The 23,980-nt window shown below is 34.6% G+C and overlaps 1 protein-coding gene across 1 annotated transcript; it reads right to left on the bottom strand.

Annotated features, from left to right (window-relative positions):
- Positions 1-8,814: 8,814 nt before the first annotated feature.
- Positions 8,815-18,618, bottom strand: LOC109181883 (asparagine--tRNA ligase, chloroplastic/mitochondrial-like). Its single transcript, XM_019331837.1, has 15 exons — positions 18,164-18,618; positions 17,976-18,044; positions 16,502-16,612; positions 12,105-12,209; positions 11,671-11,808; positions 11,398-11,478; positions 11,181-11,258; positions 10,945-11,013; positions 10,800-10,874; positions 10,592-10,675; positions 10,330-10,416; positions 9,971-10,066; positions 9,797-9,871; positions 9,244-9,370; positions 8,815-9,163 (listed from the first exon to the last, which is right to left on the bottom strand). Exons 1-15 carry the CDS (start codon positions 18,572-18,574, stop codon positions 9,048-9,050), a joined length of 1,722 nt encoding a protein of 573 aa, XP_019187382.1. The 5' UTR covers positions 18,575-18,618; the 3' UTR covers positions 8,815-9,047.
- Between the last annotated feature and the right edge of the window lie 5,362 nt (positions 18,619-23,980).

Raw genomic sequence — 23,980 nt, 5'->3', positions numbered from 1 at the left:
CGCGTGTCTGGAAGAAAGAAGCATAAGCTAAAAATGGCGCACCTTAAGTGATAGAAACACGAACCTTAAGTGTTAGATCTTAAGCACAAACTCACGCACATTAAGTACAAAACCCACACACATTAAGCACAACCTCACGCACATTAAGCACAAAACCCACGCACTTTAAATATTAACTCAGAGACTTTAAGTTTCAACAACTACTGACATTAAGCACAAACTCACGCACATTAAGTACAAAACCCACGCACATTAAGCACAAACCCCACACACTTTAAGTATTAACTCACAGACCTTAAGTTTCAACAACTACTGACATTAATCACTAACCTCACATACATTAAGCACAAACCCTACGCACATTAAGCACAAACTCCACTCACATTAAAAATAAATCTCACGCACCTTAAGCACAAAAGTCCACACTTTAAGTTTTAACAATTACTCACGTTAAGCACAACCTCACGCACATTAAGCACAAAACTCACGCACCTTACGCACAAATCTCACGCACCTTACGCACAAACCTCACGCATCTTATATACAAAACTGATGCACATTAATCACAGATCCGCTTACCTTAATTTTACATAGATGCAAAAATTACAAAATTACCACCGCGTTTTGTTTTAAAAAACATTTGAAAATCCTGGATGTTGATTTAAGCGAGATGAATGGCCCAAACTAAACCGCACAACCGTACCTGGGCACCTTAACCGCACCAGAACCTAATTCTATATATATATATATATATATATATATATATATATATATATATATATATATATATATATATATATTAAAGGAAATGAAAAGAAAAGAGAATAAAGTTAAGAAGGAAGAGAGATCTGACATGAATTTATATAAGGATAATTGCATTTTGGTCATTGAGTATATCCAAATTTTGAATCAGCCCCTCTATTATTACTGTATTCATTGAGTTGGTCCTATGATTTGTTAGAAACCTGAGTCTCGTATAAAGAACCTAACAAGTTATACTAAGGTTATTGAAATGTTTTTAGAGTTGAAGAATCATGGAATAGGAGGTTGGGAAGTAAAAAATAATATTGTAAAAGTGATTTCAATATAAAGAGAATAAGATGTGAATTTTTTATTTTGTCCTTCCAATAATATGGGATTTTTTTTTTTTATTTTGTCAAGTTGAGACGAAAACCTAATGTCAGGATTGAATTGTTAATATGTATATAATTTATGGACTAATTAAATATTGTTATAAATATAATCATTATGTGGACATTATTATAGATTATATAACAGTTGTAATGGTTCATGTATTTATGTCTTCATTATGTCTTCCGTTACATTTGTATATTATATATAGATGTGTTATGGTTGTATGGAATACAGATGAATGAGATGGTCTTGCCTCTTACTTTCTCTCTTGACTTATCTCATACTTCTTCTTTCTACAATTCCTTTGATCGTTTGAGCTAATAGGTTACAACACGTTATCAGCACGATGCTCTAACCAACTGAGATGCTCAAGTTTGATATTATCTCCATAGTCATAGGTTGTCTCTTGAATCTAACCCCCAAAATGCAAACCTCAGATAGTAGTTTGTGTATTTATTTGGGTTTAGTAGACTGCGATATTCTTTATGGTTGAGCCTATTGGATTTATTGGTTATTTGAGAGGATGTGGAATACATACCTCCCTGTTGGAAATATATTATTTTTGGCTTGGGGTTGCTACAGCTATTTGTAAAAGGTGCGAGTGAACTCATGACCACATTGGGTCTCTAGGTGATGTGTCAAGAAGAAGGTTAGTCAAAATGTCGATCTATCTTCCTCTTAGAAATTATCAAAGTACTGAAATGGGAATTAATCTATCACGTGTGGAGACAACTATTGGTATACTTAGTTGTCAATTCCAATAGAGGTACTCATCAAGTTCCCAAGTAAGTCATTGTTCCATTAAATAATGTTGCATGCTGATTTGCTTAGTGGAGGTCTGGCTCATCAATTTTTTTCACAGTTGCGATAGATTGAATAATGTTAATTCAAAAGTTAATTATATGTCGTACTGCTCAAGTTGACAAGTTTCAATAGCTTCCATGCCTGTTGAATGTTAAATTTATTTGCATAAATTTTTGAGGCATGCCTGAAAATTCTGATAGACGCAGTTTGAAAACTAAATTGGTGAAAAATACTTGTTGAATTCCTTTTGGCATGAATTTTTTCCTGGAGAACCTACACTTATGATATTTGATATCTTTAAAAAGATTTTCTAAAAAATATGCTTTGGTTGTTCCAGAAAAATTCTGTAAAGTTCTGGCAGTGTCTTGCCAGTTATTTTTCTGCTTGGCGCAGTGTTGGAAATTTTTTGGAAAAATACTTCCAGACTTTTGATTGGCATGAAAATTTCTATGTACATTCTAGATTTGTTGAACTTCATATCTCAAAAATTTTTTGCCAAAATGTGTTACCGTTTCCCCCCAGAAAATTCTGCAATTTGGGTCAAAGTTCCTGAAATTTGCTATCAATTTCAGTATCTTGAATTATTTGAGCACCTTGAGAAGTTGATTATTTGAGAATATACACATATATTTGCATGATGATAGCAATACTCACATTGCATCAGACTTGGTATTTGAATGCCTAATTGGTTTTTGGGATAGCAAATTATGATGTTGGCAACACAGTTTCATTTGTTCATAATGTGCTCAGAATTTGAGAACTTCTATTTGTTCAAATTTGCTTTGTAGCTATGTGAACCATAAAACAAAGAGGATTTGTTGTTTTCTCTTGTTGATAACAAATATTTGCTATAGGCCATGAATGCTACAACGTGAAGCAAACTTTTAAGACAAATATTTTTAAAGGCATAGTATTATTGAGCTTTAAATCATAAAACAGTGAGATAGTTCTGTTAAGGTGCACCTGTCGTTGCTAAACCTTAGATTGCATGTGATTAAATGCTACTATGACTTGTTAAATTTATTTGCATAAAATTTGTTAGGCTTACTACTGCCCGGGCATTGTACAATGCTCTTAGCTTTGCTCACATTTTAACAATGATATGGAGCGGGATTATATTATGAGAGTTGTGGCTTCACCAGAAGTGAAAATTCGACAAGATTTTTTTGAATGTTTGGTGTCTAATTTCATCAACATACTACGAGATGTTAGCTCCATGCATGCAGGTCATATTTTTGCTCATATTATTTATGACATTTTTTTTTGGAAAGTAAATTAAGCATTTTTGGAGGAAATATTTTTTTGGGGACCTTCAAAATTGAAAAACCAATATGTTGATCCACTACATATCACATACGCTAGTACAGGATGCATTTCCCTATCTGCGTTCATTTTTTTTAGTATGCAACCTTTCTAGCTATATCCCATCATGAGAAATCAACAGTGATGGTTGCATTATGAGATCTTTTCTTGACATTAGGGGGAGATTCAAAATTTTTAATTAATTAAATACCGAGAAATTGATAAAAATCTTTAAACTCATGTACTAGCCTTATAGAACCAGAAGTTCAGACATTGAACAAATTATCTGCTAGAAATCCTGAGTGACTAAGTCCATAGAAAATATTTTAAGAGTTGAAATCCCCAACTAGGACTAAACATCTCTACCATTATGCTAGAAGCATATATAGGTTTAAAAATTTACAAAACTAGATCTAGTATAGAGATTTCGTCACTCCAGAAATATAGAAATTTTATCCTGAAGATATTCGTCTAGAAGGCGAAAACTCCCAGTAAAATTGTAGGTGCACCAAACAACTAAAATACTGGGGAAGCGGAACAACCAAATTCAAATAATCTTGGGAAATGCCATATATCTGGTTGATACAAAATTGCCATGTGTATAAAAGATATTTACAAAGCTGTTATAGTTGTCGACAACATTTTTTTTGCCCCTATTGCTCATAAATACTTAAATCTGGATCCAGAAATGAAAACAGTAGCATAACGTCTGCAGCGTGCTAACTGTTTTGATAGAAAAGAGCAATTAAGGCATACAAATCAAAACTCGTTAATAAAAGGCGAGTTGAGGATTTTCGCAGAGACCCAATATTAGTCATGGCTTTATATTCCGCTATTCAATAAAACTAGCAGTAAATAAATTAGATATGTAGTTAATAGTTATAGTTATCACATATTTATATGGGTAACTTGTTACTTATATTTAAAATCCTTGATGGATTTTCTCAAAATGTGATTAATGAAAATCACAAAATAAGAAGTATAAAAGTTAGTAAATTACTAACTATGATCTTTCTTATAGTCAATAAATTGACTAAAGGTATTTTCTCCCCCATAACAAAGTATGAAAATATATTATCATAAACATGCCTAGTAATGTTATATGTGATTAGGAAACTTAAATATTGTTTCCTCTTGAAAATATCGTAAATATATCCTCTAGTTTATCTTGAAAAATCCCTAATGCATGTATAATTCCCGAAATGAGAATTTATTTAAGTGTCATTATTTACTCTTTAAAGAGTTGCGAATGGAGTTATTATCCTCATATAGAAGGAATAGTATGTACCATTATGTGCTCAATAAAGAGTTGATAATGGACTTATTTATTATCTCAGTCAATATTTATGGTGTACACATCAATGAAATATGTAAAGAGCTTGATGATGTTAAGTTATGAGATAAGATAACGAATAGTAAATCAAGGTACAAATACTCGTATTGATGCTTTTTGGCATGAAGTCATCATACTTGTTACAGATAAAAACGTATATAGTTTTTCATGATATAAAATACCTTGATCCACATGAACTCCAGAAGAGTAATAAAATATTTGTTCAGAAGGTTTGCTCCAGTGACAAGTTAGCAAATGTATACCTACAAAATATCCATAAGATTGATATGTGTAGGTAAAGAAAAATTATTATATTTAAGCTATTTAGAACTTGAAGATTGTTATCTTCAGGGGGAGACGAGAAGTACATTCACTCGAGTCAATCATGTGTCTTAAAAAGACTAATAGGTATACTTTTTGCAGCATATACATACCATGTACTCTTTTCTCACTAGGTTTTTCCCAATGGATTTTCTAGTGTGGTTTTTAACGAGGCATGAGTATGATATAGTAATGACAATGAGAAAAAGTTGCAAAATAATTGGTTAATAAATGAACAAACTCCAAAATTCTGAAGATTATGCAGATTATGCCCTGAAGGCTTATGGTGTACTCTTTTTCCCTTAACAAAAGTTTTTCCCACAGGATTTTCTTATGTTAAGGTTTTTTAATGAGGTGACCAATACAATATATGTTTTACATATATTATGTACTCTTTTCTTCAACTAGGTTTTTCCCACGTGGTTTTCCTAGTGAAGTTTTTAATGAGGCATGAATATATTTTCTATTGTACTCTTTTCTTGTCTAGGTTTTTTCCACACGGTTTTCCTAGCAAGTTTTTAACGAGGCAAGGTCATGGACAAATAATGTCCAAGGGAGAGTGTTATAAATATAATCATTATGTGGACATTATTATAGATTATATAACAATTGTAATGGTTCATGTATTTATGTCTTCATTATGTCTTCCGTTACATTTGTATATTATATATAGATGTGTTATGGTTGTATGGAATACAGATGAATGAGATGGTCTTGCCTCTTACTTTCTCTCTTGACTTATCTCATACTTCTTCTTTCTACAATTCCTTTGATCGTTTGAGCTAATGGGTTACAACAAATATATCATTTTTCTTTTATATTAAAATAATAAAAATTTAATTATTAATAACTTAAAATAAACTATAAGCCCCTAAATAAATTCTGTCAAACAGAGTTTATAAATCTATATTTTAAAGATTGGCACATGGACCTTGATCATCTGAACAATTTTGTCAACTTCCTCGATGAACACGAAAAAATTTGTAGACAATTATTACCTTGTGAAAAGACAACTAGATGGTTGTAGAAATTTCTGGATTATTTTTATTATTAATTTCAACATGTGAAATGACACTCTTGTGGTCTTAATTTATCAATTATATGTACAGTGCTAGGAATATATTTTATTTATCAATTAACGACCCCATCAACTAGATTATTTCGACCACTAAAAATCTATATTATATTTGTTGGATATTTCACGTTCGTAAAACTCAATAATAATCCTACAAAATAAGGTTAATTATTTTATAGAAATTTCAGAAAAGAAAGGGTGAAGGGATGAGTATGGCTCGTGTTTCGGATGTAGATTTTTAGCACGAGTCGAGCGACCACTCTTTCCTTAAAACCTTATTTGCTACCTTCCACAAGTGATAGGAGCGTTGTAGCCTAGGCTTCTTAGGATAAAAACGTGTACGGTTCAACGTTTGAGCACCCAAGGGCAAACAAGAGCAAAGCTTAGAACACAGTATGCTAAGAAATGAGTAGAAGCAGAGAGTTTTGAGAGTTGAAAAATATATTTCGTTGTGTATTTTTCTTGTTTTTTTTAAAATCTACAGCTCTACTACTTCTTATATAGGAGAAGGTGATGTAAATAGAATTCATTCTTGGCATTTAAACTCATGTTCAAATCCTTCAAAACTAACCATTGAATATAGAGATTAATTCTAGAATTCAAAATTGAAATTAACATGGAATTAATTCCGTAACAGCTGAATTAATCCTCCCAACACGGTAAACGTGTACCGGCGATACAAGTCTGTAGACTAGACCAGTAGCTCGTTGGAAAAATAATTCGGACGAGTTGACAGCATAACATAGCCCGCAAGGCCTGCCAATTTTCGGACGACATTCGTACCCACAGGTGCCGACATACACGAGTTTAGGCTTGAATTAAGCCTTTTCAGTCTCAGTTTGGGGATTTGATTTGCACCCCCGCGCGCGAGAGGGGAAAAGCTTTGAAGGATGCATTATGGGAGTGGCAAGAGCAACTACTGTGCCCAAGTATACAACTGCCCTTAGAAAGTTAAGACAGTTGGATGAGGATGCATATGCCTGGCTTTCTGACAAGTCCAACAGAATGGAGTAGAGCACACTTCACAACTATTTCTCAATGTGATATGTTGGTGAACAACATATGTGAAAGTTATAATTATGTGATTATTGATGCAAGAAAACAACCCATCATTTTATGCCTTGAATTGATCAGAAAACAGCTCATTACCAAGCTGTTTACCAGTAGGGAAAAAAGGAGTACATGGACTGATAGTATTTGTCCTGGGATTGTGGAAAAGGTGAAGGTTATTGAGAAAAAAACATCTGGGTATACAGGATATCAATGTGACACCATTCTATTTGAGATTGAAGATATGTATGATCCACAACACAGGGTGGATTTGCAAAGAAGAACCTGTTCATGTAGAAAGTGGGACCTCACTGGTATTCCATGTGAGCATGATGTTTGTGCAATTTGGCTTAAGCATGGTAAGGGACCTATAACTGACTACATCCACCCAAAAAAGAAGAAGTTCAGAGTTAAACTTTCAGTTAAAAGGAAGTATTCTACCAGGTCTTCAAAAGTAATGAAGTTCGGCAACACTGACAAGGATCCAATTAGTATTGAGTGAATTATTGCTCTGTTTATGTAATGGTTTTTTTGTTGTTAAACTCTGACTGAATGTAATGGTAAATCAGGCTTCCTCTTTTTGTCAAACAATGCAGCCTTGGTTTAAGATGTTAATGGTTAAAATTTGCAACCAATATAATTACAATATGGTCTTTTGCAGCACTGGTTTATGGTTTATGTGTATGATTTATGGTTATAAATGGTCTTGTTTATAATTTGCAGCACTAGTTTATGGTTTATGGTTATAAATAGTCTGGTTTATGGTTTAAATTAACAGCACTGGTCTGTGTATGCCATTTTGAGTACAAACACCATGATGGTTTTCAGCAATCTGTGTAATGCTTATTGATGAATTTTGAGTACAAACATAAGGCAATGCCATTAAATCTGAACACAAAAAGAGCCAAGGATTGCATTTAACAATAGCTCCCAGTACATACATTAACATACACTTCACAACCTTACACTACTGCATCAAGATTTTTGGGTTTACAATTAGATGCTACATTCATGCCACTACTGCTGAAGAACCTAACACTAACAACAACAATAATTACCAAAACTAGAACTTTAAATACTCTGCTCTTAAACCAAGATTTCTCCATTGTTCTAGCAACAGTCCCAACCAATCTCAGCCTCAAATGCATTGCCTTCAACTCTTCATCTTGTTTATTCAACCTTTTAAGCAGCCCTAGAATGATCTTCTTTGACCTATTACACATAGGAGGGTCAAACCAATCTCAATAGTCCCAACCTTTTAAGCAGCCCTAGAATGATCTTCTTTGACCTATTACACATAGGAGGGTCAAACCATTCTATGAACCTACATCCTCTACTCTACAATTCAAATCAAATCAAATACGAACCTCAATTAATATTACAAAAATTGAAAAATAAATATGAATTCAAAGAAGATTCAGGTACTAAAGTCTGAAACTTGCTCCATTGTTTGGACATACATACCCAAAACTTTCGCCCAGAATTTTCATTTGTCCATGAAGTGATCACCTTCATTTGATTTTCATTTGTCCATGAATTTAAAATGGATGACTTTATTTTTATATATAGTATAGATTGTATAATTAAGTATAAATCATTTATAAGCCATGAAAACGGATGAATTTCATACCGAAACATAATCACCCTAAGCCAAAATATATATAAATAAAAGCAAAAACTTGTGTGAGACCGCCTCATATATCCTTGTCCGTGAGACGGTTCAGATCAAAGATGAAATTTAATACTTACATTAATAAATGTAATACTAAATTATGAATAAAATATTTATTACTTATATGAGAAAATGTAATACTTTTACATTTTGATGTAAAAGTAATACATTTTTCATCAAAAATATTACATTTGGTTTGCAGAAGCATGTGGAATACAATAATTGAATTGATACCAAACAAAATTGAAACTGTATTTTGCTCCCTTCAGCCAACTGGTCCATGTATGAATTTTTGGCTGTCCTTTAAAATCATGCACATCAGATGATATTGTGAACACTATAGTGATGCATCTCGATCAAAACTCAGCTGAGCCAGGTGTCCTAGGGAAAGGTATTGCATCCCGAATATTATCTATTCCCGTTGCAAACTGCACAAGCCTCTCAAAGCCTAGTCCAAATCCAGCGTGAGGAACTGGCACGTGAAGCAGCAGATTAACAAAATGGCACAGACAAGTATGTATTGGCTAGTATGATAGTGGTAATGTTAAAAACCTGAGCCATAGCGCCGTAGATCAAGATACCACCAGTAGCTTTCTTTATTCAGATTTAAGTCATCTAAGCGTTTTTCCAGATACTCAAGCCGTTCCTCTCTCTGGCTTCCACCGATAAGTTCACCCACCTGAAAGGAAGCAGTACGTGCAATAGAATAAAGTATTGTTACAACCAAAAAAGAAGGTTGAGTGTTTATGCATGCATGCATGCATATTACTATTAGATTGTAAAAATCCAATTTGGACATCTAAAACAGTACCCATCTTATTTTACAATGTTGAGTGAGCAGGCATATAGTTGTGCTCAATGTTTAGCACGCAAATAAAGGATTTCATATCCAAATTGTTATTATTTCAATAATAATAATAATAATAATAATAATAATAATAATAATAATATGTTATTGGTAAATGAGAAAGAAATAAACTCCTCTACCTAGCAATATATATTTTATTTGGAACAGAAAGGTCAAAGGGAGACAGACATTCTATTTTACAGTTATAATAATAAGCGCACACACAATATGGATAAGGATAATATACAGCATGCATACCCGAGGAACCAACATATCCATTGCTGCAACAGTCTTTCCATCATCATTCTCCCGCATGTAAAATGCCTTGATATCCTGCACTTTTCATGGGAAGATCGATCTTCAATGAATGTTATCCGGCACCACTTCATAATTTAGATATATAGTAAATGTAATATCACTTCAAATTAATGCCTTTGGATAATCTCTTATTATGACAGGGCATCCACCAAAAGCTTCCTCAGTGATATAACGTTCATGCTCACTTTGCAAATCACATCCCCAGTTAACCTACAAAATCCGCACCAAAACACCCTCAATAACCATACTAGTAATAGATTAGGAAACAAAGTTGTACAACCTTAGCAACTCATAATCAGTCATCGAACATATATTTAGGGTAATTGTTAGATCATATTTTTACATTAATGATGCAGAGAGATTTCCAGTAAGAACCCCAAAATTAGAAATAGACTGAGGTTATAATATCAATTCCCATTCAAAAGATATGCAAGGGATACACAATAAAGTGACAAAGTGAAGAAGATGCTTACTGGGAATTCAAATTTCTTTTTTGTTTTCAGCAGTAGTTCAATTGCATCAGTATAAGTCAACTGCACAACTTTTTTCTCAACAACATCCTGTTGGCCACAGAATTGATCTTGAAAGAAAAATCACTTGGGGTGTATGCAAATATTAAATATATAAGCAACATTACGGAGAAAATGTTGAAACAATGCAAAAGGATACAGGGCTCAATTGTAAACAATGTTTAGACAAATTAATACTAATGGTTGACAAGGCTAAAACTCATACACTTAATCGTTTGATGATTCCTTTCTCAATCCAAGTATTGAAGAATTCCATGTCTTCTTTGCAATTATCCAGAATATATTGTACCTTTCATGAATAAGAATAATAATATATTAATAGAAATAAAGTTTAGAAAGGAGAAATTTATGTTTATGTTAATATATACACAGGAAATTACAACTAAACACAAAAGATCTGAATAGTGACATACTACATACTGGAGATAGGCAGCTGCACAGGACATGTCATCTTCTAAATCAGCAAAAGCAAGTTCTGGTTCAATCATCTTGTACAATAATATTTAGGGGTGTTAGCTTTTTGAAGAAACAATCTCCAAAGTGAAAAACAAAATATACCCAAAATTCTGCCAAGTGTCTGGAAGTGTTAGAATTTTCTGCTCTGAATGTAGGACCAAATGTGTAGACCTGTGCACAAACCAAATAATTCAATGAAACTTTAAATGTAAAACAAATGGCATCCAGATTGAAACAGATACGGATACTCAAAGAGCTATTAGACCACAAGAAAAAAAAAAAAAAAAATCCAAAAAAACAAAAACATAAATAAATAAAGAATAGATAAGAGAATATACATCATTAAGGGCAGTAGCATATGTTTCAGCATTGAGTTGTCCAGAAACTGTTAAGAAGGCTGGTTTCCCAAAAAAGTCCTGTAATATAAAGATGCAAAGCTATTTTACTAAAAGCATATTTCATGATAAAAATCTACTACTAACATCCAACTGACCTTTCAACTTTATAGAGGAAGGGGTGAAGGAATCAAAATTCACTTGCAATTCTTATACTTACTTGAGACCAGTCAACAGAACCAGATTCAGTTTTTGGGATTTCGTTCACTGGAGAATTTGTAGGTTCTTTAGAGTTTGGAATCTGTTAGGGAAACAAGCCCTTACATGAGCATTAATACATACATCATCAAAAGATCAAACACAGCAGACCAAAAAAAGAAAAAAACCAATAAGATTTAAAAGAGAGAAATTATGTAGGGTTATGACTTATGACCATCAGATAAATAAAATCTTCCTCCAGAGCGAAAATATAGAAAATTGAGAAACCACATACCAAGGTTGTCACACAAAATTGTTCGCCAGCACCTTCACAATCAGAGGCAGTGACAATAGGACTTGAGACCCAAACAAAACCATTTTCTTGGAAAAACTTGTGTGTAGCAAAGGCCAAAGCGTTCCTCACCCTTGCAACCTAAGAAACAACTCAGAAATTAAGATTGCAAATTGGTGAACCTAAAGGTTAAAAAAGGCAAGCATACATGAATATGAATATAAGTGAAGTTTGCCAGACCTTGAAGGCTATATCAAATATTCAAATATAAACATGTAAGCTTTAGGCAGATATGGCATGCACAATTTTAAGTACTAGTATCACTAGATTTTGAGCCCTTTAGCTAAAGCAAGCATTGAATCATTTATGGAGCCTTAATCATGATGCCTAAAAAACTTGAAATAAAACACAGGTACAATGTAAGAATCAAGTCATACCGCACTAAAAGTATTTGTTCTAGGACGAAGATGTGCTTTGGTTCTCAAAAATTCTCTGCTGACTCGCTTCTTCTGAATTGGGAAGGAAGGATCACTTTTACCAACCTGAAAATTTATCAGGAAAAGCAAAGTCATGAAGAACTAAAAAAAAAAAAGCCAATGGCAACAAAAATATGAGCATTGAAGAAGATAATGATGGATATAAAGCATGGTACCAACTCGATCCCTAGAATACAAAGTACCAGATTACTAGATTAGCCAACATTGCATATTGGCCAATAAAAATGAAGCAGCATACTTCCTAGTTCAATACTTCCATACAATTTCTTCAAATTCTTCTATCAGCAAAAATGACTACCTACCCCATCTCATCACTCAAAAGAATCCTTGAAGTACATTAGGACTTTGTTCAGAAATATGCATGGAATGGAATAATGGGTAAATCTTTGAGCTTTAATGATTTAATCTTTAATTCTTCAGATAAGACATTAAGATATGATTTTAGTTTTTGCATAACTACTGTCTTGATATGTATTTTTTTAGTAGAATGCTACACCACATAAAATTTGGTACTCCAAAGGACATGAGTTAATATGCTAGGATGCCTGTTACCTTGGAACCAGGTTACTTTATTTTCTACGATATCATTTTGACAATTGATAATTTAGAAACCAAAAGATAATTGGAAGCCCCGGTTCATGATTGTGTTCTCCCATCTTCTTTGCATGTTTTGGAATCTGTTCAAGCAATTTTACTAAACATACGTCATTGAAAAATGTTCTTTGTAGAGCACCTTATCTCTTTTGTAATGTGTTGAATATTAGGAAAGTTGTCTTAGTTTCCTATTCTTATTAGTAGTTTCCTATTCCTATTAGGAGTAATTTAGTATCTAGTTTAGTATATATAGAGGTCCATTGAAGTATAGAACAGACATTAAGAGAGACAATCTATTGTAATCTTTCATTATAATATATTCTCTTTATTCTCTTGTTCTTTGGTTCTCACATATTTTGCTTCCGCCTAACTGGCGGGTGGTGGTTATTCTCCACCCGCCAGACCTATCAATCCCTCAATTTCAACATGGTATCAGAGCCTACTTTCCTAGGGCTATTTTTCTTCAAATATTAAAACCCTAATATAAACCTTAGCCTTCCGCCGCCGTCACAGCCGCTGCCGCCACCGGAGCCAAAACTGCCGCCGCAGCTGATTCTTAGATTCCGACGTCTTCCTGGAGGTTTTTCTCTCAACCGACACCCCAGGCATCACCGGAACGGCGTCACAAGCCTGCAGCAGAAATCCGGTCGCCATTCGCCGTCGCACGCGCCACCACCGCCGCCGAGATCTGCTATCGTTTTCCGGCCAGATCTCTCTGCTCCGATCTCCGTTCGAGACTTCGTTGCCACCATTGGATTCGTCCCGAGGAGACGCATCTACCTGTGTTTCCCGATCTTCCGTCTGTGGCCGGTCAACGGCCAGTCAACTTCGCCGGTCAATGGTCAACGTCAGTCAAACATCCCTTGAGGGAGAATCTCTTGCCATTTTTGGACTTTTTGGTGAAATTTGAAGGTTCTTTTTTGGATTTGTTGCTGAACTTCTCCCCATGGTGTTTGTGTTTTGGTATAACCGTGTTTGTTTCCTTATCTCCGGTATGCCTTATCCCATGACCTTCAATTTCAGCACTGTTATAAAGACCTTTGATTATTTCTCATGTTTCAAGTAAGGGGGAGTGTGACTATCTACAATCGGTGTGTTATCCTTTGCTATTTTGTCTTCATTACTATGGGCTCTATTGCATCCTTTGCTATTATTTGCTCCCTTTTCACCTCTACCGCTATCTTGTGTTATCGGGAGGTTGTTCATGTTTAACTCTATCCTTGGTGTGTTCATCTTCATTCCTGAGGTTTGTGTTCAATTCCGTCCTCGGTGTGTTCATTCCCAAGATCGTGTTTAGCTTTGTCCTTGGTGTCTTCGTCTTTATTCCCAAGGATTGTGTTCAGCTCCGTTCTTAGTGCCTTCGTCTTCATTCCCAAGGGTCAGACATAGTGCAATTTCTTTTGAAGTCATCCATCCTAGAGTGCTTATGTTGCTGTGATGGTGTTCGTGTTTTCCCTTGGTGCCTCCATTCCCAAGGATGTTCGTGACAAGCTTTGCCCCTGGCGTGTTCATTCCCAAGGGTTGCAATGTCCCTCCGAAGCCATCTCGCATTGTTATCCTCTAGTTGCATTTAATTTTCACTTGTAATTTTGAGTGAGGTAGAGTGCTTGTTTTAATCCAAGCTTGGAACTTCAGATGTTCCAGCTTGAGGAGGAGTGTTGAATATTAGGAAAGTTGTCTTAGTTTCCTATTCTTATTAGTAGTTTCCTATTCCTATTAGGAGTAATTTAGTATCTAGTTTAGTATATATAGAGGTCCATTGAAGTATAGAACAGACATTAAGAGAGACAATCTATTGTAATCTTTCATTATAATATATTCTCTTTATTCTCTTGTTCTTTGGTTCTCACATATTTTGCTTCCGCCTAACTGGCGGGTGGTGGTTATTCTCCACCCGCCAGACCTATCAATCCCTCAATTTCAACACGTTATGGAATATAGAATATATATTTGATATATAGAATCCCTATAGATTAGGCAGTCTTAGGGATTTAGGAAGGTAGGGTATATGGAAACTTGTTTCCTATTCGTAGTCTTCTAGCTCCTATTTATAGGGCTTTGTATTTTTTATTCCTATGAGAGTTTGATATAATATATGACAGCACATTAGAAACTCTCTCTCTTCACTTTCGTAACATGGTATCAGAGCCTTTACGATAATTTATTTTTTTTCCGCTCCGTTGTCGTCACGTTTTGACTAGCTTGTGAGCCTCACGTGCCGCCAGCGCGTGAGGCTCCTCCAACGATTGAAAAACGTTTTGGTCAACTTGTTCCTGGGTCGCCTAAGTCTGTTTGTCATGGTTCTGGACTTAGTTTGGACCATTGACTTTTGTTCTACGGTCAGTTTGTCTTGTTTTGGTCCTATCTTGTGTTGGTGCTCTTTCGTTTTGGTGTTGTCTCTCCTTTTTTATGCTCGTCATTTGGAGCATACTTCCCTTTTGTTAGTCAAGATACTTCCTTTTTGCTAGTAAAGAATTTGTGTCCTCCAGTTTGGAGTTTGTCTTCTTTACTTTGTGTGTTCAAGCTTGTTCGGTCCACTTTCTGTTCACCCGGAGTTGGGGTATTGGTGGCGTCCAAGCTTCCTGGTCAGGGATGGTCCAATCCCAAGCTTGTTCGGTCTACCACATTGAGTTCACCCAACTGTCCGTAGGTATTGGTGGCGTTCACAGCTTTCATTTCAGGGGGAGTATCCAATTTCAAGCTTGTTCGGTCACTTTGTGTTCACCCATTGTTCGTGGGATTCGTGGCGTTCGAAGCTTTCGTTGGAGGGGGAGTATGAGTATCCAATCTCAAGCTTGTTCGGTCAAAGGAGTGTCCTAAATGGACTTGAGTTATTTGTTATTTAGTTATTTTGGGTTATCACTCATTTGTGTAACAAGTTGGGCATTATTAAAATATATGCTCCAAGTTGAGGGGGAGTGTTATGGAATATAGAATATATATTTGATATATAGAATCCCTATAGATTAGGCAGTCTTAGGGATTTAAGAAGGTAGGGTATATGGAAACTTGTTTCCTATTCGTAGTCTTCTAGCTCCTATTTATAGGGCTTTGTATTTTTTTATTCCTATGAGAGTTTGATATAATATATGACAGCACATTAGAAACTCTCTCTCTTCACTTTCGTAACATAATGCTTCCTCTTTGTATGTGTTCGGTTTTTAGATAAAATGTAATGATCATGTATTCCTTTTTCTACTATGGAATGTACTTCACATCATTTAAAAGTCACTACAAAGCATGTCTGAAAATAAAATTAAAAAATAGCACACCAACACATATGGTCAGAACTAGCATTGTCAATTGAGATGAAAGTAACTAACATTTGGAGCCAATGGTACTGGCAGCGACCAGAGAAGACGCCGGAGAACTGCCCACGCACCGGCGCGTGGCGTCGGAACCCTAGGACTGCGCCGGCTCGTGGCGGCGTGTGAGGACTCCGGTGGCCGCTCCGCCTCTCCCGCCGGCGTCGCCTCCTCTTTCCTACCAACACCCACTACCCCGTCACCTCAAGGCTCTGATACCATGTTAAACAATAAACTATCTTGTATATTTCTGTATGTTCAGTGTGTCAATGTACAAGGGAGTACAGAGCTATTTATATTAGACAAGAACTAATCCTAGCCATAGGTTTCAAATACCTAAAATTAAGGCTAAGAGAGATCCTCTCAACGAATACCCTATTTCTCTAACAATTATTGTATAAATTTTACATTTAAGGAGAGCAAGAATGAGTTGATTACCAGTACGAGCTTCACAACTTTCAGTTCTATTTTCTGTTTTGATCCTTGGCTGCTCGCTATAGTGCCTTGTATCCATACTGATGCCCCTGTTATAATCAAACCATTCTCCACCTATTAAGCAACACCAATGCTTAGGGTGACTGAATAACAAAAATTGCAAGCTTCTGACATAGTAAAGGAAAAGAAATTGGTTTAAAATTATATATATATATATATATATATATATATATATATATATATATGTATATATATAAACATAATAAGTCTCAATCAAAGTTATATCCCTAATTTATTTCCATGTTTTTAGTGCTAACTATTTTGTACATTGTGCGTTTAGAGTTGTACTATACAATTTTTTGGACAAAAATAACCTTACTGTTATAACTTCCATTATCTTTTCCATTACTTTTACCATGCACATGCATCCACCATATCTTTTCTTATATTCTTTAATGATAATAATGCCACCGCGTTTTTTTTTTAAATTGCTTCATTTTGAACGTTGATCTGGACTGAATCAATGGTTGAGATTAAACCTTATTTTTCATCTAAGACTTCTCTTTCATATTATATATATATATATATATATATATATATATATATATATATATATATATATATATATATATATATCATTGATTTACAAGGCAAATGAACTGTGCTAAAGAAAATTCTTATCCAAAATAATCCTAAGATCATTCCACTATCTCTAAAGCTCCAAACTTTATGTTTAATTCAGCTATCAGTTACCTTCAAAAGGAAAACGAAGATCCAGTAAAAATTTGAAAATAAGCATACATAAAGAGCAATTGAAGTGAAAGACCTCATGGCCTAAGAGCATCTGCCTGGGACTCTAGGTAGGAAGTTGCATGTTCAATCCCCAACCCCCTAAAAAGTACCCACAAAAAAAGTTAAAGAAATAAAGTGCAGTTGAAAACTCAGTACCTTTTATCATTTTCCAATTAGGGAAAATGTTCCATGAAATATTCAAAGGGAAAGAGGCATGCTTTAGCAATTATATTCATTACAGGAAATTCTTTAGTTTTGTAAAATCGCAGAAAACCAAAAGTTTCCAGAGACACTAAATCCTGTAGGCAGAGGGCATAATTGAATCAGGAAAAGGACATGATATCTTTAATCTTTAATAAAGGATAAGAAGGCCAAATTCCTGCATTTCTTTTTTGCCTTTTCCCCATTTTAACTCATGAAACTCAGAAACAGTGTTTTGAAGGGCAGGAGTTAAATTATGAAAATAATTAAAGAAAAATATTACCTTCTCTATAATTTATTCATTTGCTACTGACAGACCAAAGAACCTACAACTATAATGTTACTCTAAAATTGCACTTTCAAAATCCAATTGTCTTGTCTCGTCTCATCTCATCTAATCTCCCCCGGTTTAGACCCAAAACTCTTTAAAGCTCCTTATTCTCAAGGAACCAAAGAAAATATAAATATTGCATATTCTTACTACCTGATCATAACCCTCAGCATCCTGGCTCATAACACATTGCATATTCGAAAGACACGACCCATCATTAACCTGAACAAAGCAAATAAGCAATAACGCAAACTTCAATTTCCAATGGCAGAGGGGAAAAAAGCATTGAAGTTAAAAACTATCAGAGCAACATTTGCAAAATCAATATAATATATGAATACCTCTATAAATGTAACGCTGCTCTGTACTCGCAAAGTCCGAACCCAACCTCGAACCACTAAAGTCTCACCTAATCGATCCAAACCCTCATCAGGCCCTCCTTTTATGTCTGCGATTCTCAATCTTCTCCGGAATTCCCCGATTTTCCTGCTTTCTTCAACTTCCTTTGTCCCGAAGTCCCCTGATAAAGGCCTTTGGACAGCTTCGCCAGACGAAACAGCGGAGCAAACTACAGAGCAGAAGCTGCGGCGGAGGCAGACGGAATGTGTTGGAGGCTTCGGCAAGAAGTAGAGGTAGCTATTAGGGACTGCCGCGGTTTTGGTGGTTTTGTGGTAGAGAGAGAGGAGGCGGACGGCAGAGAAGGGTTTTAGGCGGAGGGAAGTGGTGGCTGGCGACAGAGCCGCGGCCGCCATTTCAGTGTGAACACGTTTGTGACCACTGGCAGTGGCTTATAGGATTAGAGCTCCAAATCTCCAAATATTGGCCGGAAATCATGGGCAAAAAATAAATAAATATCGGTGAAATATTATGAGCCCTAAAATTGGCATAAAGAAAATTTGAACAAATTGCACTTTTGGTCCTGTGAGTATTAGGGTACTGACAATTTAAGTACGTGACTTTCAAAATTCCCAATTTAAACTTTTAACTATGCAAAAATTGACAGATTTGGTCCTCCGGGCCAAATTGCCGGCCAATTTTGGCCGGAGAAACATAAATTGGTTCGAATTTATTTGTGTTGAGGGCAAAATCATCATTTCACTCCCTTCTTCTTCATTCTCCATTTCTTCTTCGTTCTTCTTCTTCTTTCTTTCTTCTTCTTTGCTGCTTTTTTACCGACCCAATACAATGCATGAGCCATGATTAATTAATTTAATAATAAAAAATATCATCTAAATTTCTCTCAAACCAAATTTGGTAAATCCAACAATCACCTATTTTTCATTCTCCTAAATACATAAAAATAATACGGTTGTACATAAAAACATATATGTAATCAATAAATACATAAACATATATTGTTGGCTCATGAACTTTCCGAGCTCTGCCTGGGCAAGCCGCCGCTGAGGTCCCTCTCCGTCTCCACCACTGTCGGCGACGCCCTGTCCGTTCTTAGAAGCTCGGAAGGCATCTTCATAAGCGTGTGGATATAGTGATTTATATATGAAGATTATTTCATGAAGGAAATTTAAGAAAATTTTGCGAAATGATTAATATATTCTTTAACAATTTAGAAATTCAAAATAAATTATTAATGATAAAAAAAAAGCTACAAGTAATAGATTAAAGAAGCAGCAAAGAAGAAGAAAGAAAGAAGAAGAAGAAGAAGAACGAAGAAGAAAAAGAAGAAGAAGAACGAAGAAGAAAGGGAGAATGAAGAAGAAGGGAGTGAAATGACGATTTTGCCCTCAACACAAATAAATTCGAACCAATTTATGTTTTTCCGGCCAAAATTGGCCGGCAATTTGGCCAGGAGGACTAAATCTGCCAATTTTTGCATAGTTAAAGGTTTAAATTGGGAGTTTTGAAAGTCACATACTCAAATTGTCAGTATCCTAATACTCACAGGACCAAAAGTGCAATTTGTTCAGAAAATTTTCTTTCTTGGTTTGTTTGATTTGCTCAAAATGGAGACATTTAGAGGTTGGTTTTAATAAATAAAGATATACTTGGTTTGCAAAATTACTAATAATCATATAATGATTTTATATTTAATCATTACCAAATCTTCACTGAAAATCTCTTTGCGGATTGAAGGATTAGAAGCACTGGTGGAGCCAGAATTTTTCTTTAGTGGGGGCGAAGAAGTAAAGGGAAAATATATTCAAAAATGTTCAAATACAAGGTTCAAATACAAATAAGATTGTTAGAATACAAAATACATTATAAATTACATTACAAAATTTATGATGAACTACAGGATAATATTCTTCTACGCTCTCTCATATTTTGAAATCGTTGTAGAACTGCTTCATTTGAAAATTGATCAAAAATATCTTTTTTCAAAATATCGTTTTCAACCTAAGCATCTTATTGGACTAATTACTAATCAAGTAATCAATTATCAACAAATAACATAAGTAAATCAACATAAGCATCTTACATTCTTACTGGAACAGTGGAACTACATTTAGGGTGTGTTTGAAAACCCGGAAAATGATTTCTGGAAATTATTTTTCGAGTTTTTTGTGTTTGGTTAGGCTGAAAAATGAGAAGTCAAAGGAAAATGAGGCATGATCAGTGGAAAATGAGCTCAACTTTCCAGAAAATGACTTCCCCTTTTTTTTGGGGGGAAGTCATTTTCCGGAAGGCTTCTTTGGCGTACAACAACAACCGCCTTCGTCTGTCTACAACAACAACCACCTTCGTCTCTGTCAACCGCCTTCGTCTGTCTACAACAACAACCACCTTCGTCTCTGTCTACAACAACATCTGAGCAGTCGGAAAAGGGCACCGCCGGAGCACAAACCATCAAAGACACCACCCCAAAAACCACCGGATGGCAGACTGCCAATCACGACCATCGGACGTTTTGATCGGAGAAGTCTCGTCGAGAAGCGGCTTTCAGGTTGACCGGAGAAACACGTTTGACTAGCCCAGAAAGCGACAAATATGTAGTCTCATAAATCATTATCAAATTCGAAAGCAAGAACCAGTGTAAAGAACAAAAAGTTTACTGTAAACTTTTTGTCAATAACGAAAGACAACACTGTGAATTCCCCCAATTCTCAAACCCAACCCTAGATCCATTTCGCAATCTCTACACACGAGGGAGGACGTCTTCGTTGTTGGATTGATCGGTGAGCCATGGTGATTGTGAAGGCGGTGAACAGATCGACGTCGGCGGCGTTCGCACCTGACGCGCTGTGCCTCGCGGCCGGGACTATGGCGGACACCAAATAGCAATCATCTCTGGTTTCCGGCTAGAAACCAGAGAGCTTTTCTTTGATTTTCGGCTCTCTGGTTTCTGGCCGGAAACCAGAGAGTAAGTACTGGGCAGAAACCAGAGAGTTTTACTCTCTGGTTTCCGTATTTTTTTTAATTTTTTAATAAATAATATTATTTGAGTTAAAAATAAATATTATTATTTATAATGTTATTGTAAATTTAATATATTTTAAATAAAATAATTAATTATATAAAATGTTTAATTATACAATTCTACATTATTTTCCATAAAATGAGCCAAACACACAAAAACATTTTTCTGTTGTGCAGCCAAACACGAGAAAGGAAAACGTTTTCCGAAAAATGACTCATTTTTCAAAAAACATTTTCCAGAAGTCATTTTCATGCTTTCCAAACGGACCCTTATATTCTACTGTCTACATTTACAGTCTACTAATTACTTGAACTACATTTAGTAATTAGTTAGTTACTTAGTTACTGGAACTACATAAGCATCTTACATTCTTGGTCAAATAATTACAGGAACTACATTTAGTAATTAGTTTGTTACTTAGTTTAGTTTGTTACTTAGTTAATAGTTACTGGAACTACATCCATCTTACATTCTTACTAGAAGTCTGGAACTACATTTACATTCTTACATCTTACATCAAATTAGTAATGAGTAATTAGACAATTACAACATGTTTGGTTCACGGAATGAATTTGGAAGGAATAGAAATGCTATTCCACAGGGAATGGAATAGGTAAGGAATAGAATAGGAATTGTATTCTGTTATTTGGTTGGCCGACGGAATAGACTTTAGTAATTGTATTCCAGTGTTTGGTTGGTTAAAGGAATATAAATGGAATAGGTTTTAAAGACATGAATACCCTTATACAAAATAATAATAATAATAATAATAATAATAATAATAATAATAATAATAATAATAATAATAATAATAATAATAATAATAATAATAATAATAATAATAATCTTATCTTATCTTATCTTACTTCTTACTATATATTAAAGTCATAAGATTTCAGGCAATCAAATGTCTTCAATTTCCCGCCCATGTAAAACTACGGCGTTTTGATCCTTTAGCTTTAACATTTAGATTAATTTTTTTTTTTAATCTGATTTACAAGTTCTTTTTGGAATTTCACTTTCCAAGATATAATTGCATTGCTCAAGATTCTGTTATTAAATGAGGTTGAAAGTACCGAGCAATAAAGATTGCACTCACGCTTTATTCGAAAACTCTTGGAGAACGAGTTCAGTGTAATTAGCATTATCTATTACAAATTCAAACTTGATCTAAATAAAATTTAAAACAAAGGATTTTGAATTGAAACAACATAATAATTATTCTTATTGTTCCAATGAAGGATTCTTCGTTTCTGTAGGATCAGTCCTGATCAAATTCTACCTCTATATAAAAAGGTAGATTGAGATCAACTATTTCAACCTCAGCTACTTTATAATACGAAATACTCTGCAAAGAAAAAAAAATCCTTCACAATATGTATTTGTTAAGGCGATCAGTCCACAGACGACGTATGAAGTACCGGAGGAGCATGGAGGAGAAATCACGAAATGTAAAGAATGTGGAGGAGAAATTATGGAAACTAAAGAATGTGGTGGAGAAATCATGAAAAGTAAAGAAGGTATATTTCACAATGAAGAGGTAAAAATCACTTCTCAATTTGTTTACACTATGTTTTATGATTTACACCGTCTCTTTTTTCAACTAAAATTAGTTTCATTGACTATAGGGAACATATATACCATGCTAATATCTCAAAGGAAGAAGTCCAGAAAAACTGGCCCATTTTTGAAGAAGGCAAGGTTTACTCAGCCAAGCCTATTGGTTAACAGACGTTATGCCATGGAACCGTGTTCACCATTCATGGTGAACACGGTTCCAACGGTGTTAGTATATCGTTATCTTTTTTTTTTTCCTTAATTAATTGCGTGACTTTTCTTCTTTATTTCACATTTTGCGGTTTCACTTTAATTTGAGATGAACAAAGATTTCGGACATTCATAAATTATGAATTCATGCCTGCACATTTACTTTAGAACCATGCCTACACATTCCCGTCCGAAATCACGGACATTCATAAATTATGAATCCATGCCTGCACATTCACTTTGGAACCATGCCTACACATTCACTTTGGAACCATGAGATTATGAATTTTCAGTTATGAGATTATGAATTTTCAGTTATGAGATTATGAATTTTCAGTTATGAGATTATGAATTTTCTGTTATGCGATTATGAATTTTCTGTTATGAGATTATGAATTTTCAGTTATGAGATTATGAATTTTCAGTTATGAGATTATGAATTTTCTGTTATGCGATTATGAATTTTCTGTTATGAGATTATGAATTTTCATTACATTCATAATTTCGGACATTCATAAATTATGAATTTATGCCTGCACATTCACTTTGGAACCATGCCTACATATTCCCGTCCGAAATCACGGACATTCATAAATTATGAATCCATGCCTGCACATTCACTTTGGAACCATGCCTACACATTCACTTTGGAACCATGAGATTATGAATTTTCTGTTATAAGATTATGAATTTTCTGTTATGAGATTATGAATTTTCAGTTGTGAGATTATGAATTTTCTGTTATGCGATTATGAATTTTCTGTTATGAGATTATGAATTTTCATAAAATTCATAATCTCATAACAGAAAATTCATAATTTGATCAAACGCGCGCCGTTAACTCCACATCCGCGAAATTTTTTTTTTTGCCTAAAAACGACGTCGTTTTGCCTTGTGTTCACCATTCTCGGTGAACACGATTCCATGGCATAATTTACGATTGGTTAATAATCTTTTTATTTATTTATTTTTATGCTAATCTTTTTATTTATTGTACTAATAGTATACTAAT

Source organism: Ipomoea nil, unplaced genomic scaffold, assembly GCF_001879475.1.
Source record: "Ipomoea nil cultivar Tokyo-kokei standard unplaced genomic scaffold, Asagao_1.1 scaffold1043, whole genome shotgun sequence".
Taxonomy (NCBI): Eukaryota; Viridiplantae; Streptophyta; class Magnoliopsida; order Solanales; family Convolvulaceae; genus Ipomoea; species Ipomoea nil.
Note: the sequence above shows the minus strand (reverse complement) of the source record. Positions and strands in the feature narration are given on the sequence as shown.